The 15287-nt window shown below is 39.1% G+C and overlaps 1 protein-coding gene across 2 annotated transcripts in view; it reads right to left on the bottom strand.

Annotated features, from left to right (window-relative positions):
- Nucleotides 1-1713: 1713 nt before the first annotated feature.
- The window catches only part of LOC129471079 (uncharacterized), a 73800-nt gene continuing 60226 nt past the window's right edge, over nt 1714-15287 (bottom strand). Inside the window, exons 1-3 of one of the 2 annotated variants that reach the window (XM_055259325.2) lie at nt 12346-12436; nt 2994-3680; nt 1714-2456 (exon numbers count right to left, since the gene is read on the bottom strand). In XM_055259325.2, the coding sequence (XP_055115300.1) occupies nt 2082-2456; nt 2994-3218 (600 nt within the window). In that variant the 5' untranslated portion in view covers nt 3219-3680; nt 12346-12436 and the 3' untranslated portion in view covers nt 1714-2081. Of the gene's footprint in view, nt 2457-2993; nt 3681-12345; nt 12437-15287 lie in introns of those variants that run through there. The other variant, XM_055259326.2, reaches the window with a different exon arrangement.

A 15287-nucleotide genomic window follows, 5' to 3' on the forward strand; every position in this document is an offset into this window, starting at 1 on the left:
ATGTACCAAATTTGTAGCAAATAACTTTTATGTGAAAATCAGTATTGTAGATGCGGCTGAAGATATGGCTAACTAGGCTCCCACTAATAGTTTTTCTATGATAGAACAACTAACCTGAAACACTTATTATGATAAATAATAACAATAATAAAGTATAATAGCAACACGAATACCTGCATTCTGGTGAGCTTTTAATAACAGGCTCTATGACTTGGGACTTTCATACATTATGCCTCACCTGGGAGTGTGCTTCTTGTATTAAATGGAGAAAATATGTATGTAAATATAGATATAGTTTGGATAATTTGAAATTTTATGTAATAAAACCCATTTATCATGGTCAATTAGCTCAAGAAAACTCAATACTGTTTAAAATGAGAAATCAACCACTTTTTAGACAACTAAAAGTATCAAAGCATGACTGACTTTAGAAAGGTGTCCTATTTTACTCTAAGTACTATGACATTTTGCAAAATTTCTAATTCTAATTTGAAATCCTCACCAAACCATGAAATTTCTTCAAATGTGGTTGTAACCTGTTACCTCCAAAGCATCCTTGAGGATATTTGCCACCACTCTTGCAACACATTCTATTACCTTCCTAACTACAGTAATACAAACTTTGAAACCTGGAAACATATACTTTCTCATTTACAAATGCATCAGAGGAGATGTAAACTCCCTTTCTCTTGCTTATGAGTAAGGGGTCAAGACACATGGCAGCAGAAAAGTTTCAAAACTAACTGCTTGTGTAGATCTTTCCTTATCTGAAACCTGTATTCTTCCAACAGTACAAAGCCTTGTTCCAGGCATGAAAAGAACCAAAATACTGGTCACATTTCCAATTATTCCAGTAATCATCAGAGTCAGTGCTAAGGATAAAAAAAAAAAAAGTTATATTATTTCTTACTTATGCAGATACTTTGCACATTTATTTATATTTGTATTTTTATTTATTATTCTTACATGAATTGGGAAACTGGGACACTTAGGAAATAACAAGTAATTAAGCTACAGGGAAACTCCTAAACTCTTCTTAAACATACTCCCTCAAAAGAAGGTATAAGATTAATTTAAACTCTTACATCCTGGGAAAAGGATTAACCTAGCATACCAGAACAAGAGGGAAATGGAATGATCTTGAACTTTTCTTAAAGTAAAGTACTTATCTTCTTTAGGATTCTCAGAAGAACTCAGGATTCTGTGAAAATCTGACTACAGAATGACACGAAAGAAACATTACTTTGTGTGACTATGTTTTCAATATAGATGGCTAGAGAACACCAAAGGCACCTTTCAGAAGGGAGAGCTAGGAACCCTACTAACAAGTGACAAAAAAAGAAACCAGATATTGGTTAGAGATGGAGGAAGTGATAGCTGTGTAGCAGCCAGGACATCCTGAGGCTTATTCCAGCTAGAAAGTGGCAGAATTGGCCAGGCGCGGAGGCTCATTCCTGTAATCCCAGCACTTTGGGAGGCTGAGGTGGGAGGATCACAAGGTCAAGAGATCGAGACCATTCTGGCCAACTTGGTGAAACCCCGTCTCTACTAAAAGTACAAAAATTAGCTGGGTGTGGTGACACTCACCTGTAGTCCCAGCTACTCGGGAGGCTGAGGCAGGAGAATTGCTTGAACCCAGGAGGCAGAGGGTGTAGTGAGCTGAGATCCCGCCACTGCACTACAGCCTGGCGACAGAGACTCTGTCTCAAAAAAAAAAAAAAGTGGCAGAATTTCAACAAAATATTGAAGAAGAATACAAAATGAATCTGTAGTCAAAGGTAAAAGAAAATGAAAGGAGTTGAACACGAAAGATCTCCATTTGGTTGTCGATATCAGGAAACACTACTGAAAATGATGAAATTGTATCACTTCACTCCTGAGTGAAATACACATGAATTTTGGGAACAACTTACTCCAGAGAGAATCCCACCTTCAACCTAATGGGAAGGAAGTAGGAAGTAATTCCACCACTGAGTAAAAGTTAAAAGCCTCAAAGTTTTACTTTGCTTTTACTGTGGGTTTTGGCTTGAGGATCTCAGCATAAAAGCAGCTCTCTGTCTCTTTGACAGGCAAAAACTCAACTAAGAAGAACAATGACATACAGAGAGAACTATAAAACTAAACACAAAGGAAAGCTGTATCAATTGCAAGTGGCTACACGTTTTGCTGAGGCTCAACTCTGGTTTTGCCAGGCCAGGTCTCAGGACCTCAGCATCACCTCCTGCCTCAGCCTGGTTGTTACCATTTCTTCTGGGAGGCTTCTGCTTCCTAGACCTTGAGAAGGTCTGGCAGACACAGCTTAGGAAACTGCCAAAGCAGAGTGGTGGTGATGCCAAGGATGTCACTGCAGGAGAAGAGGGCCTGGGCTTCTGAGCCACCAAGAGCTCACAGGACTGGATCTGACATTCCTGATGCATCACACTGGAACCCTCTTCCTGCAGACACTGTAATCTGTCCTGTAAGTAAAAGAAAGAAATTAAAAAGCCCTCAAAGACAATAACCATGTGCATAAAGATAAAAGGACATGACTCTCTGAGCCAAGCCTTTTTTTTTTTTTTTTTTTTTTTTAAACGGAGTCTAGCTCTGTCGCCCTGGCTTGAGTGCAATGGCATGGTCTCGGCTCACTGCAAGCTCTGCCTCCCAGGTTCACACCATTCTCCTGCCTCAGCCTCCCGAGTAGCTGGGACTACAGGTGCCCGCTACCACGCCCGGCTAATTTTTTGTATTTTTAGTAGAGACGGGGTTTCACCATATTAGCCAAGATGGTCTCAATCTCCTGACCTTGTGATCCGCCTGCCTCGGCCTCCCAAAGTGCTGGGATTACAGGCGTGAGCCACCGTGCCCGGCTGCCAATTCTTTTATGTTCTATCTGGGACCAATGATCCCAGTTTGTTTCTCAAGCTCCTTACCCCCAATTCTTCCTACTCCAGGTGAAGAGCTGTCATTATTTTTCCTACGGAAGAGTGACAATCCCAGGATTTTGCCACCCCTACCTCCTGGAGAAGGTCAGGAGTATCTTCCTGGGCACTGAGTAGAGTTGGCTTTTTGTCTACAGCCTCATCTTCTTCACTTTGTGGTGGTGTTGAAGGTGTTGGAGGAACAGGGGAGCACTGGGCCTCCATTTTCTCCTTCTTCCTTCTTTTTGTCCTTGTGGCCTTCTTATGATGCCTATACTTTTTGAGGAGTGGGTCTAGCTTTCTCCTCTGGACTGGAAGCATGCCGGGATCATGTGAAACCTCAGCCACATGACTCTCAAGTGTCCTCTCCAATGGTTCTTTTGATGATTTCACACTTCTTTCCAGAGGGTCTTTTTCCCATAGATGAAATCACTCTTCTGTATCCTGAGCATCTGCTGATGTGCTCAAGTCATCGAGAACATGTCTTGGGATAGAGATTGGAGATTCTCTATCTCTGTCATTGATGGATTTTTTTTTGACCCACTATGGTGACCCCAGCCAGCTTTGCAGGAACAAGGAGCTCACAACACAAGGACCAAGAGTCAAATGCTGAAGAAACTAGTTAGTATAGAGAAATCTTTCAAGTGATGTATCCTTAGCTATCATAGATACGAAAGACGTACTGATCTCAGATTTCTCCTCTGGATTTACTAAAGGAGTTCAATTACCTCCGGAAAAAGAGTCCTCAGGTTGTTCTTCTTGGCCTAAGAGATTTCACATTTCCTAAAAAGAGAAAGAAAGTCATTGAAGTACTTGCTCCATGGACAATGGAGTTCCTTCTAGTCACACATAACCAAGTTCACAAAAACCTTACCAAACATCATAAATTCCTAGGTAGTAATTATATTTAACAGCTTATCAGAATGTGTATCAGAATTATCCAGCGTGTTTGTGAAAATACTCATTTATAAGCTGTACCCCAGACCTACTTAGAATCTCAAAAGCTGGATGTAAGGAATTTGCATTTTTTTCCTACTAATTCAGGTGATTTTTATGCATCCTAAAATTTGAAAACTACTGCTTTAGAGGGACACTGAATCCAGTATTTTACAGGGCTATGAAGATGACTGTTAAAAAAATAAAATCTCACTTTCCCCTACAGATATTTCCCTAATGATGTCAGTCCATAATGATATTTCCCCTCTGAAATCTTTTAATCATTATCACTGAATTTGGTATGTTATCCCTTATTACCTTCTATTTTAATTTAAGTTTGAAACCTTGTAGGTATATCTTCTAACTAGATTATAAGTTTCTCAAAGGCAGGGATGCTCTTAGACTTAGTGTTCCACTCTGGTTTGCCAGTATTCAATTAGTAAATTGAATGAATATAAATATGAATAGGTTTATGTCCCAGTATAAAATGACTGACGTGAGATGAGACTGCTCTGTAAGAAGAGTTCTAGAGTAACAATGTAAAGAGGACATGAGCCCTGGGAACAACCTAGTCCAACTCCCAAATTTTACAAATGGGGAAGATGAGGCTCAAGTAAGACAGCGACTTGCCTAAAGATGAGGTTGGCAAACTTTTTCTGTAAAGGGCCAGGCAGTAAATATTGGAGCCTCTGTGGGCCACATGGTACTATCAGTAGTATTCATCTCATATTGTAGCAAGAAAGCATTCGTAAACAATGAGTAAACAAATAGTCATAGCTATGCTCCAATAAAACTTTATTTTCCCAAACAGATGGTGGTCAAGATTTGGCCTGCAGGCTATAGTTTGACAACCTCTGGCTTAAAGTCCTACAACTAGTTAGCCACAAAACTGAGATTAGAAGTCAAGTCACCTAACTCCCAGCAAGTTCTCTTTCTACAGAAGAGCAGAAGACTAGAATGAGAAAGAATTTTTTTCAGTGAAAAGAAGGGCTGTCAAAGAAAAGGTCAAAATATGCCTAGGCAAATAATACTTCTATGCTCTCTGATGACCCTTAGTCATTTACACAACTAGTCAGCTAAATTCTGAAATTGGACAATTTTCAAACAAATTCATAGATTGGCCTTCAAAAGGGTGAGGGAGGGGAATTAGGCTCCACATTTTCTGTCATACTTGCCTAGAAAACCATGCTATTCAGTCTCTTTTTAAGCAATAGAAAAGCCTACAGATAGATAACGGAAAATACTTTATTTGCTCCTCTTTCGAAATTACTGTGACCTGTGAATATGGTTCCACATTGCAGAGTCCAGGGATCAAAGTTTCAAGTAACTATCAGAGAAACATGGAAACAGAGATATGATTCCTAGGTTATCGAAGAAGCTAAAACTTTACCTCTTAAACCAAGATGCTCTTTAATAACAAAAGTAGTAAGAGTATTAAAGATTAAGTTGCCCAAAGTCTTGAGAGTATTTTTAAATTAGGGAATTTCTGAGAACTTTGAAGTCCATCTTGAACTTTCTGTTCTATTTTTACTCCACCTCTAACGTGTTCCTCACCTCATGTCATTATTTTGCCTTCACATAGTAGATGCTGAACAAATATTTGTTGACTTATAAATTGAAGGATTAGTGAAATAATGAATAAACCAAATGCTTTGAGAAAGTTTCTTGGCTTGTGGCTATAGAGAATAAAGCAGGACTGGCAATTTCTGCCAGAGGATATTCAATGCTTTTTTGTTACCCTTCGGTGAAGCTAACAGTGCCTTCACATCGCAAATGTCAATGAAAGTTTCATGAATGAATTAATACATTTGATGTAGGCCACTTAAGTTATAATTACCTGTCACAAAAGATGGTATCAAAAGAATTTATTTACTAATATATTAACATGAAATTCTTTATATTAGTAATTGGGTTTAGTTTAATACTGCTGGGAAAGTTTGGCAAAATCTCTGAGAGGGAAAAAGGCCCACGTAATATGACAGAATGCTGGCCCACCTTCTATCTGTTCTATAGAGGCAGCAACTATAAAAGCATCAACCACAGAAGCCCCCAAAGAGGTGGAGATAGGACTAAAAAAGGAGTAAATATGACAAATCCAAGCCTCAAAAAGTCAACCTTGCTTCTCCATCACCTTAGAAATGGCCCTGAGTTAGGCCTGCATCATGCTTCAAGTGTACTTTTACAAGGTTCTACTCTGAGTCTGGCCTCTGTTCTCTGGAATCCACCCTCCATAAAAGAGCTAGAATGTATCTTTCTAAAAGAAATCTGATCATGTGACTACTCTGACTAAAGCTCTGCTCCCTACAGGTCCTTGATGATCTGATTCCATGCCATCTGTCCAACTTCAACTCCAACACTCACCCTCAGGTATCTTATGCTGCTGCAGAAACAGACTGCTTGCCATTTCCTGAGATCACCATACTTCTATAAACATTCATCCTTTTACCTGCCATGCCCCTGCCCCTCTTCACTACCTGGCCTACCTATATTACCATTTCTAAGAAAATTTAGCTGACTTCCTCAGGCAGAAAAAAATTGATTTATATTCTTGCCTAACATTCTGTCCCTGAAAATACCATTCGACTGAATTATAATAAGCTGTTTAAATATCTATCACCTTCATAAGGCCTGGAGTTCCCTGAGAGCAGGAACTCTCTAATTACTTGATCCCTAGCATCTGCATGGTGCTTGGCACCAGGAGGGCATTCAGTCAATGTCTGTGGATTTCAAAATGCAAGTTTTTATAGACCGCCTCCCAGAACCTGGGCTCTAGGGGCCATTTCTCCCCTTTATCTGGGCCTCTTTCTGAGGAGGACAAAGCTGAACAGATCCGGCTAGGCACTCAGAAAAGAGCTGCTCAGGTAGTAGTTAACACCACTGAGTCCAATTCTATCCTAGAAGCATTCTTCCACCCACTTTCTTATTAGAATCATACGAATAAGGAATGCTACCTAAGGAGGTCCTTTGGTCATTCAGACCCCTGGCTCCCCCACAGGTCCACTTCCTTCCTGCCTTACCAGATTTCTCTGTATTCCTGGTAGACTCTCAGCATGCTGTGGCCATCCCTACCTCCCTATGCTGGTCCATGTGGAGCCTCCCTGAAATCTCAATGATCCCTGGGTTTTCAGTTTTTAACCCAGAATCAGCTATCTCATCCCCAGAGAACACACACCCAGCATCTTCTGTTTGGTGTCCCTATCCTGAGGAACCTCTTCCCCTGGGACTAGATGTGCTGACATGCAAAGATGCTATTCAAACCACATGGATCTTTTACATAACAAGATGCAAAAGAGGTTTGTACCACATGAATCTCACTGAGTCTGGAACACATAATTTCCCTGGATTTCACACATTAGAAATAATTAGGTATATAAAACATATGAATTCACATCACAATCTGAGTCCATTTGTCTCCCCAAACCTGTTTCACTTCAACTTTCTTTGTGAATAATTTTTTTCCCCATTTTCACCTATTACCCTAGGCAAAGCTGAGAGGTTCACAGCCCTTAGATGAATTTGCTGCCTAAGCAGACTCAAAGCCAACTTAGAAGTCTTAAACGACAAATTTTTGGCCGCTGAAGTTTTAAATGGTCCTGAAGTAGAGACTAGAGAAAAATTCACTAATCATTATTGACAATGAAGTGACTTTCCTTCTTTAATGGGAAAGAAATGATTGGCATGAACCAACTTTGTTTCTCAGTGACTCGCTAGAGAATTAAATAACTGAAGCATCAAGCAACAATTTTCTTTGAAGATGACCTTTTTCATATTAAATGAAAAGCTGAAGAGCTAGTCTCAAAGGAAAAGAAAATGAATAATCTGTGAGGGCAACTATTCATTCCTGAGTAGACAGTTAAAAAAAACAGAGAGAGAGAGAAAGAGACTAGAATATAATAGTAAACATCACAGACTGTTGCATTACAAATTAAGTGCATCTTCCATTTTCTGGGTAACACTTAGAGTCTACCATGAATCAGACACTGGAATAGGAGCTCTTCAAGATGGTTATCAAAAAACTTACACTCATCAACATAATTTAAATAGTTGTTTTCTAACGTAGCAGACATCAGGGTCACATGGAGGGCTTTTAAAATACATCATTGGGCTCCATCCCTAGTGTTTCTGATTCTGTAGGTCTTGATCCAAGAGAATTTGCATTTCTTTTTGTTTGTTTGTTTTGTTTTTTTCTTTTACTTTAAGTTCTGGGATACATGTGTAGAACGTGCAAGTTTGTTATATAAGTATTCATGTGCCATGGTGATTTGCTGCACCTATAAACCCATCACCTAGGTTTTAAGCCCTGCATGCATTAGGTGTTTGCCCTAATGCTCTCCCACACCTTGTCCCCCAACCTCCAGCACGCCCCAGTGTGTGATGTTCCCCTCCCTGTGTCCCTGTGTTTTCATTGTTCAACTCCCACTTATGAGTGAGAACATGTGGTGTTTGGTTTTCTGTTCTTGTGTTAGTTTGCTGAGAATGATGACTTCCAGCTTCATCCATGTCCCTGCAAAGGACATGATCACATATTTTTTATGGCTGCATAGTATTCCATGATTTATATGTGCCACATATTCTTTATCCAGTCTATCACTGATGGGCATTTGGGTTGGTTCCAAGTCTTTGCTATTGTAAATAGTGCTGCAATAAACATACATGTACATGTGTCTTTACAGTAGAATGATTTATAATCCTTTAGGTATATACCTAGTAATGGGATTGCTGGGTCAAATGGTATTTCTGGTTCTAGGTCGTTGAGGAATTGCCACACTGTTTTCCACAATGGTTGAACTAATTTACACTCCCACCAACAGTGTAAAGTGTTTCTATTTCTCCACAGCCTCGCCATCATCTATTGTTTCCTGACTTTTAATAATCATCATTCTGACTGGCGTGAGATGGTATCTCATTGTGGTTTTGATTTACATTTCTCTAATGACCAGTGATGATGAGCCACATGCAGAAAACAGAAACTGGACCCCTTCCTTACTCCTTATACAAAAATTAACTCAAGATGGATCGAAGACTTAAATGTAAAACCCGAAACCATAGAAACCCTGGAAGAAAACCTAGGCAATACCATTCAGGACATAGGCATGGCCAAAGACTTCATGACTAAAACACCAAAAGCAATTGCAACAATAACCAACATTGACAAAAGAGATCTAATTAAACTAAAGAGCTTCTGCGCAGCAAAAGAAACTATCATCAGAGTGAAATGGCAACCTACAGAATGGGAGGAAATTTTTGCAATCTACCCATCTGATAAAGGTCTAATATCCAGAATCTACAAGGAATTTAAACAAATTTACAAGAAAAAAACAAACAACCTCATCAAAAAGCAGGTGAAGGATATGAATAGACACTTCTCAAAAGAAGACATGTAGGCAGCCAACAAAAATCTGAGAATTTGAATTTCTAACAAGTTCCTGGGTAATGCTACTGGTCTGGAGACTGCACTCTGAGAACAGCTGCAATGAGGCACACTGACACAAAATAAGTAAAAAAAAAAAACAAACGGGAATTTCTAACCACTTACAATGACCAAATGTAAGATGCATAGATTCTGAAATGATTATCTGGGGAATTGTAAACTCCAACCAAGCTGTCCACCATCTTGGGGCTTTTCAGAGAATATAGCCAAAGGCAATATGCCTGAAATGTGGGTATGTTTGACATTGGATTCACCAACAGGTCTTTTCTCCATGAGGACCCCTGCACCCAACACATCCCCTCCCAGGTTCAACCTCAGACTGGTTACAAAGCTCCAAAATGTGAATGTCAATGAAGTTGTCTAACTATTTAAAGGCTAGGAATGCACATATAAAGTAGTCACAGAATAGTTTTACTTTTCTAAATAAAATAATTGAGTATTATCCTTTTATTAAGTACTTGCTCTTTACTAAAATTTCATGATCTCATTTTAAAACTTTACCCCTCTGGGCTGAAAATCAATGCAGAAGATGAGATGCTATGACCTTTGATTTAGCCTAATAAAACAGTAAGAAATAACGTACTCAGTGGGTGGTTAAATCTGATAATATTTTGTGCTGAATTTTCTGTAGTAATTCAATTAAAAATCCTATTGGCCAGCCACTAGAAAGTATACAGATCACCAAAGTTTTATAGCATTACATATTTGTTCTTAAAATAGCCTATATTAATTTGGTGCCTTTATTTACTAACTTCAATACCTCAAGTAGAGTTTCTTCCAAATATAATTTAGAATAACCATTTATATTTGTGCTGTTTAAAAATCTCTGTTGGCTCATTCCATTGCAGTCCTTACAATTCCCACTAAAGAGAGAAAAAACTAATTAGAAAGAGAATATATTACAAAAGCTGTATTAATATGATCCCCACAATATTTCTTAAAGGTTCTAAAGAACCAATTTACTCTGGCTCCTCTATGCTTTCCTTCAATTAGTAGGGCCCCCAGAAAAGCAAAATTGCCACTCAAAGAAAGCTGAAGCCATTCCGAATCACTGAATTGTTTGGTTGCATTTAATCCTGCCAGGGTTCCTAGCCAAGGAGTCAATGATCCTAGGCTCTCTTCATGCCTTTTCTAATGACAGCCTTGAAGCATTCCAGAAAACTTTAGCACTTCCTTTTTTAACCATAAATTGCACATAACTCTCCCAAATTCTTAGTCTATAATTTCTCATAAAACTCTTTGAGATCCTCTTGTGTAGACAAATGGCAAGAATTATTGGACTTTAAATTGTGATCCTTCAATGTGATATGCACTAGATCATAACTCTATGGCTTTGGTTCCCTCATAAAACTAAACCACAGAGTCATTCTTTTCATTTCAAGCTTAACAGCACACAGGCCCACGGGTGAAGCAATATAAACACTCTGGAGTAATTTCTCAAAACCAAATCCCTTCTCAAAAACAGACTAGCAACCCAGTGGTGTGTAATCTCTCCTCTGAACCTGTGAAGTTTGTAGTTCTCAGGCCACCCAAGTAGAATAATGAGAATAATGTTCATGTGCTAATGTGGGACAGGCCTAAGAATTGTCTGTAATTACAGAACTGGGGGTTAGAACCAGCTCTACCATTCTGTTGCCCCAGATAAGTAACCAAGTCAGGTGATTGCTTTTGGGGGAGAAAAGTGAGGTCTCAGGTTTACAGATTTTTATTTTTTACCTTAGTTCACAGAATTTGTTTAATCGAAATCACTGGTTTATGACACACTTTGGCCATTGGTCCATGCATGGCCCTCTTTTTTAATTTATTGCTTTAAATTGGCATTTTTAACACACATACTCTAAGGTATATAGCTGAGAAAAAAATTTGCAAAATATGCACTAGAAGAATTCATATAAATGTTCATAGTGGTACTATTACAATAGCAAAAACCTGGAAAAAATCAGATGTTCATTGTCAGGATACTATAGTAGACTTTCACAGGGGAATAGTAAACAAGAGTCAAATGAAGAAACTACAGCTACTCACAACAATATGGAGTTATTTAATGTTTCTGAGTCTCTGTTTTGACCTCCTACATGAAGACAATATCATTTACCTTATTATTTTCTGAAAATAAAGCAGATACTGTATGCAAAAACCCTTAGAAAATTATAACTAGTAAATGTTACTATAACTAGTTAATGTCACTTATTTTCCTCCATATTCCCGATCACTTCTCAGGTTATACAAGAATAATCTGGAAACACCATACTAAAGAAGAGGAAAGCAGTATAATCTGGAGGACTCAAATTATAGTCACACCAAAGGGATCCAAATCCCTGATTCAGCAATTACTTTCTGCGTGGACTCAGGTAAATTAACCTCTCCAAACCTCAGCTTTCCCTCATGTGAAGTAGGAATAAAATTAGTAACTATTTAATTGGACTTAAATGAAGTAACCCCAGTTCTTATTAGCACACTGCCTGACACACTACAATAAGTGCTTACATCAGTGATAGGGTTATATTAACAGGGATCCCTTTTACATTTGTCAAGTGAACAGAGTTGCTTTCCCCTGCCCATACCTTCCCCTCAGTCTCAACACAATACACACACACACACACACACACTCACTCATGCACACATATATTTGCTTTGCTTTTTCTTTTCTTGCTCTTCAACTCCTCATATCTAGAATATAATTGAGAGCAGTAAATAAGCACAATAATTAGGCCCAGGGTTTCTGTCTTGGACATCAGGCAATAAATAGGCACAATTCAGTCGAATTAAAGCACCCTTAAATGTAAAGTTACCCTAAGAACTTTTCTCAGAATTTCAATTGAAAGTGAGGTTCATTTGCATGTTATTACTTAAAAGAACTGCAAATAGGGAAAGGCAACAATTTCCACAATCCACATAGAGTAATAAAAAGTATGGGAGTAATTATTTAAATGTAAACCTAATTGAAACAAAAATGATTAAATGATTGTATTTAAAACAAACATTTAGAAGGACATGCTTTATATTTGTTGAATTTGGTAAACCAGACACCTGCCTGGTCAGGTCACAAGGGAAGAAACTGGGAACTGAAGCTAGACCTACCCATCAGAGAGGATGGCTCAGTTGGAGAATGTCCAGTCTGGCAAGCAGAACAAAGTATCTGAAGAATATGGCAGAACACAAGGATTGATTATGCAGCCAGGAAATTGGTATCAGGAGGCAAACATGAAAGAGCAGAAGTTCACTCAATACGAAAGCACGGCTTGGTGCCAAGAAGCAGCTAAACATGTCCCAAATTCAGGCAGGCAGCATCAGAAAGCCTTATCCACAATAGTAGAGCCACAGTCAGACTGTGGAGCAGGAGCTGGACCCGGGTGGCTAAGAGAGAGAAAGAATGGCAAATGTAAGGTTGGGTCTTAGGTGTTCTTAGAGGACCTGGGCAGACCCAGCAAACTTTTAAAACAGGAACTTGATTCTGGGTAATGGGAGAAGAATGCGGGTATGAGAACTGCAGCATAAGGTAGATACCGAATCCAAGGAACGAGAGACATACATGACTCTAGAAATTACAGCAAAAGCCAAAGGCAGACCAGAAGCCAAACTAACTTGATGCTAAGGAAGAAAAGTGTTGGACTGGAACTCCTTAAATGCCTCCTCTTCCAGGTAAAGCCTGGCCACAGGGAGCTTAGAAGGCTGAGTGAACAGGCTGAAGTCATGGTGAGCAGAGAGGTCTGCAGAGACTGGAAACTAGGAAGGACTTGACAATAACAAGCTCAGGAAAACCAGGCCCATAGTTCCAATTTTGTAATCAATATAATTATCCTGAAACTTTCTAAGCAACAAGTAGCAGCACTCTTATTTAAATCAAACCTCAGTACAACAGTTGCACGTATAACTAAGAAAATCCATGTATGTTTGTTTTAATGAATTTGACCTATAGTAACAAGATAGGTTATTTTTGCTACTCAGTCCACTGTCCACAGAAGATGAAAAATAAAAGTAACCGTTTTCCTATTTTTCTCTCCTTTTCATTAGTGTGTAAATTTAACCTATGAAAATGAATTGCCTTTCTGAATTTCTTTTCATCTCTAAAATACAAAGATGTCTATCTCTAAAAAAAAACAGTAAATACATTTTTCAAGTTTTTGTCATTCTTCTGAGAGCAACATCTTCTAACGGGGCCTTAAAGCATTGAACCCTAATAATAAAAATGCAATATAAAAGTTATTAATGTATTTAGCACACCACTATGTGTTACTGCCTGCCACAAAGTGACACTCACACACAAAATATCTGTCATACCCATGGCCCAATTCATTTTGGAGAAGAATCACCACATAGCCATCCTTGGAAGTCAAGGATCTCCTCTTTTGGTATGAACAATCATAAGATGAAGAGGGAGTAGTTTCATAACCCAAACTTGCCAATTTCTGTTGTGACAGCCTACCCCTAAAATGTAACAGCCAGACCACTGGCAGCCTAGACCCCTAGACTATACAGAAGCAACAAGAATCAACAACTGGCAAGTGTCTTCATAGCCAATGTTGGCATGTCCTAATGAGCACGTGATATTTAGCTGAATAAGTATTCATGAGCAACTGCTTCTGGAATGCTCCAAAGCCTGATAATTAACAGCTGTGTGCTGCAATTAATTTTTATTTATGCTTTAGATATCCAGGCAAGATATTATTTCTTGTGTATGATGGATTCATACTTCATGTTGAGTCTCAAAGCAGCAATAAGATAGAAACACCAATGTTGTTTTTGTTTTTATTTTCTTCTCAATTCAAATGCTCTGCTATTTGTATCTCAAACCACCACACTGCCTTGCATTCAGTAAGAAAATTCCAAAGCCCATGCAAAGACCATGAGGGAAAAGCTGGCAATGGCATCCAAGACTTTCCCCAGGTATTCAGAAACCCTTGGAGGGTGTCCAAAGCAATAATCTAAATTAAGATGATGACACTGAAGTCTCGGCAGTCTCAATTCACCTCAGGGGCCCCTGTAGGCATGTTATTTCATTCAACAAATGTTAATTGAATGTCCACTATATGCATGGTACTGTTCAAAAGTTTGCAAAATTCAGGGGTTGCTTTTCCAGGTCCTTTCTAGCTTTATGATTTTATAGTTAAGAAAATACACAGACCAATACCTCAAGAAGTTTACAGTTCTGAAGCTGACATCAGATTACACACAGAAAATGGCAATAACATATGACAAGATAAGTGCCGTACAATTGGCCATGCAAGAGGCAAGTGTTGTAAGACAGCAGAGAGGAGAGTGCTTTGAATAAATATCAAGTTGAAGAGCTCTATGGCCATAGTTCTCAAACTCTAGTACACAGCTGGGTTTGTTAAACAAATCACTGAGCTCTACCAGCAGAATTTCTTTTTTTTTTTTTTTTTTTTTTGAGACGGAGTCTCGCTCTGTCCCCCAGGCTGGAGTGCAGTGGCCTGATCTCAGCTCACTGTAACCTCCACCTCCCTGGTTGAAGTGATTCTCCTGCCTCAGCCTCCCAAGTAGCTAGGACTACAGGCATGTGCAACCACGCCCGGCTAATTTTTTTGTATTTTTAGTGGAGACAGGGTTTCACTGTATTAGCCAGGATGGTCTCAATCTCATGACCTCGTGATCTGCCCGCCTCGGCCTCCCAAAGTGCTGGGATTACAGGTGTGCAGTAGGTCTGGGGTAGGACCGCAAAATTTACATTTCTCACAACTTTCCAGGTAATGCTCATGGGGCTGGTTGAAGAACATCTTGAGACCCAGTGCTCCATAAGAAGCCATCAAAGTTTACTTACTGCAGAAGGGGAAAATAAAGCAATATGATGAAACAGTGTTTTGAGAAAGTTAATCTAGAGGCAGTGGATAGGATCCGTTAGAAGGAGGGTGACAGATTTACGGCCAGCTCCAGGGAGGGAAATGATCCAGGACAGAAGGCTGAGATTTCAAAGAACTGGCTTGACTAGCACAAAGTTGCTATTTGGAGACTTTAGTTCAAAAGGATTCCTAATGCCTGGAACAGACCTTGAATAAGGATAATTT

This window comes from Symphalangus syndactylus, chromosome 21 (genome assembly GCF_028878055.3).
Source record: "Symphalangus syndactylus isolate Jambi chromosome 21, NHGRI_mSymSyn1-v2.1_pri, whole genome shotgun sequence".
Lineage (NCBI taxonomy): Eukaryota > Metazoa > Chordata > Mammalia > Primates > Hylobatidae > Symphalangus > Symphalangus syndactylus.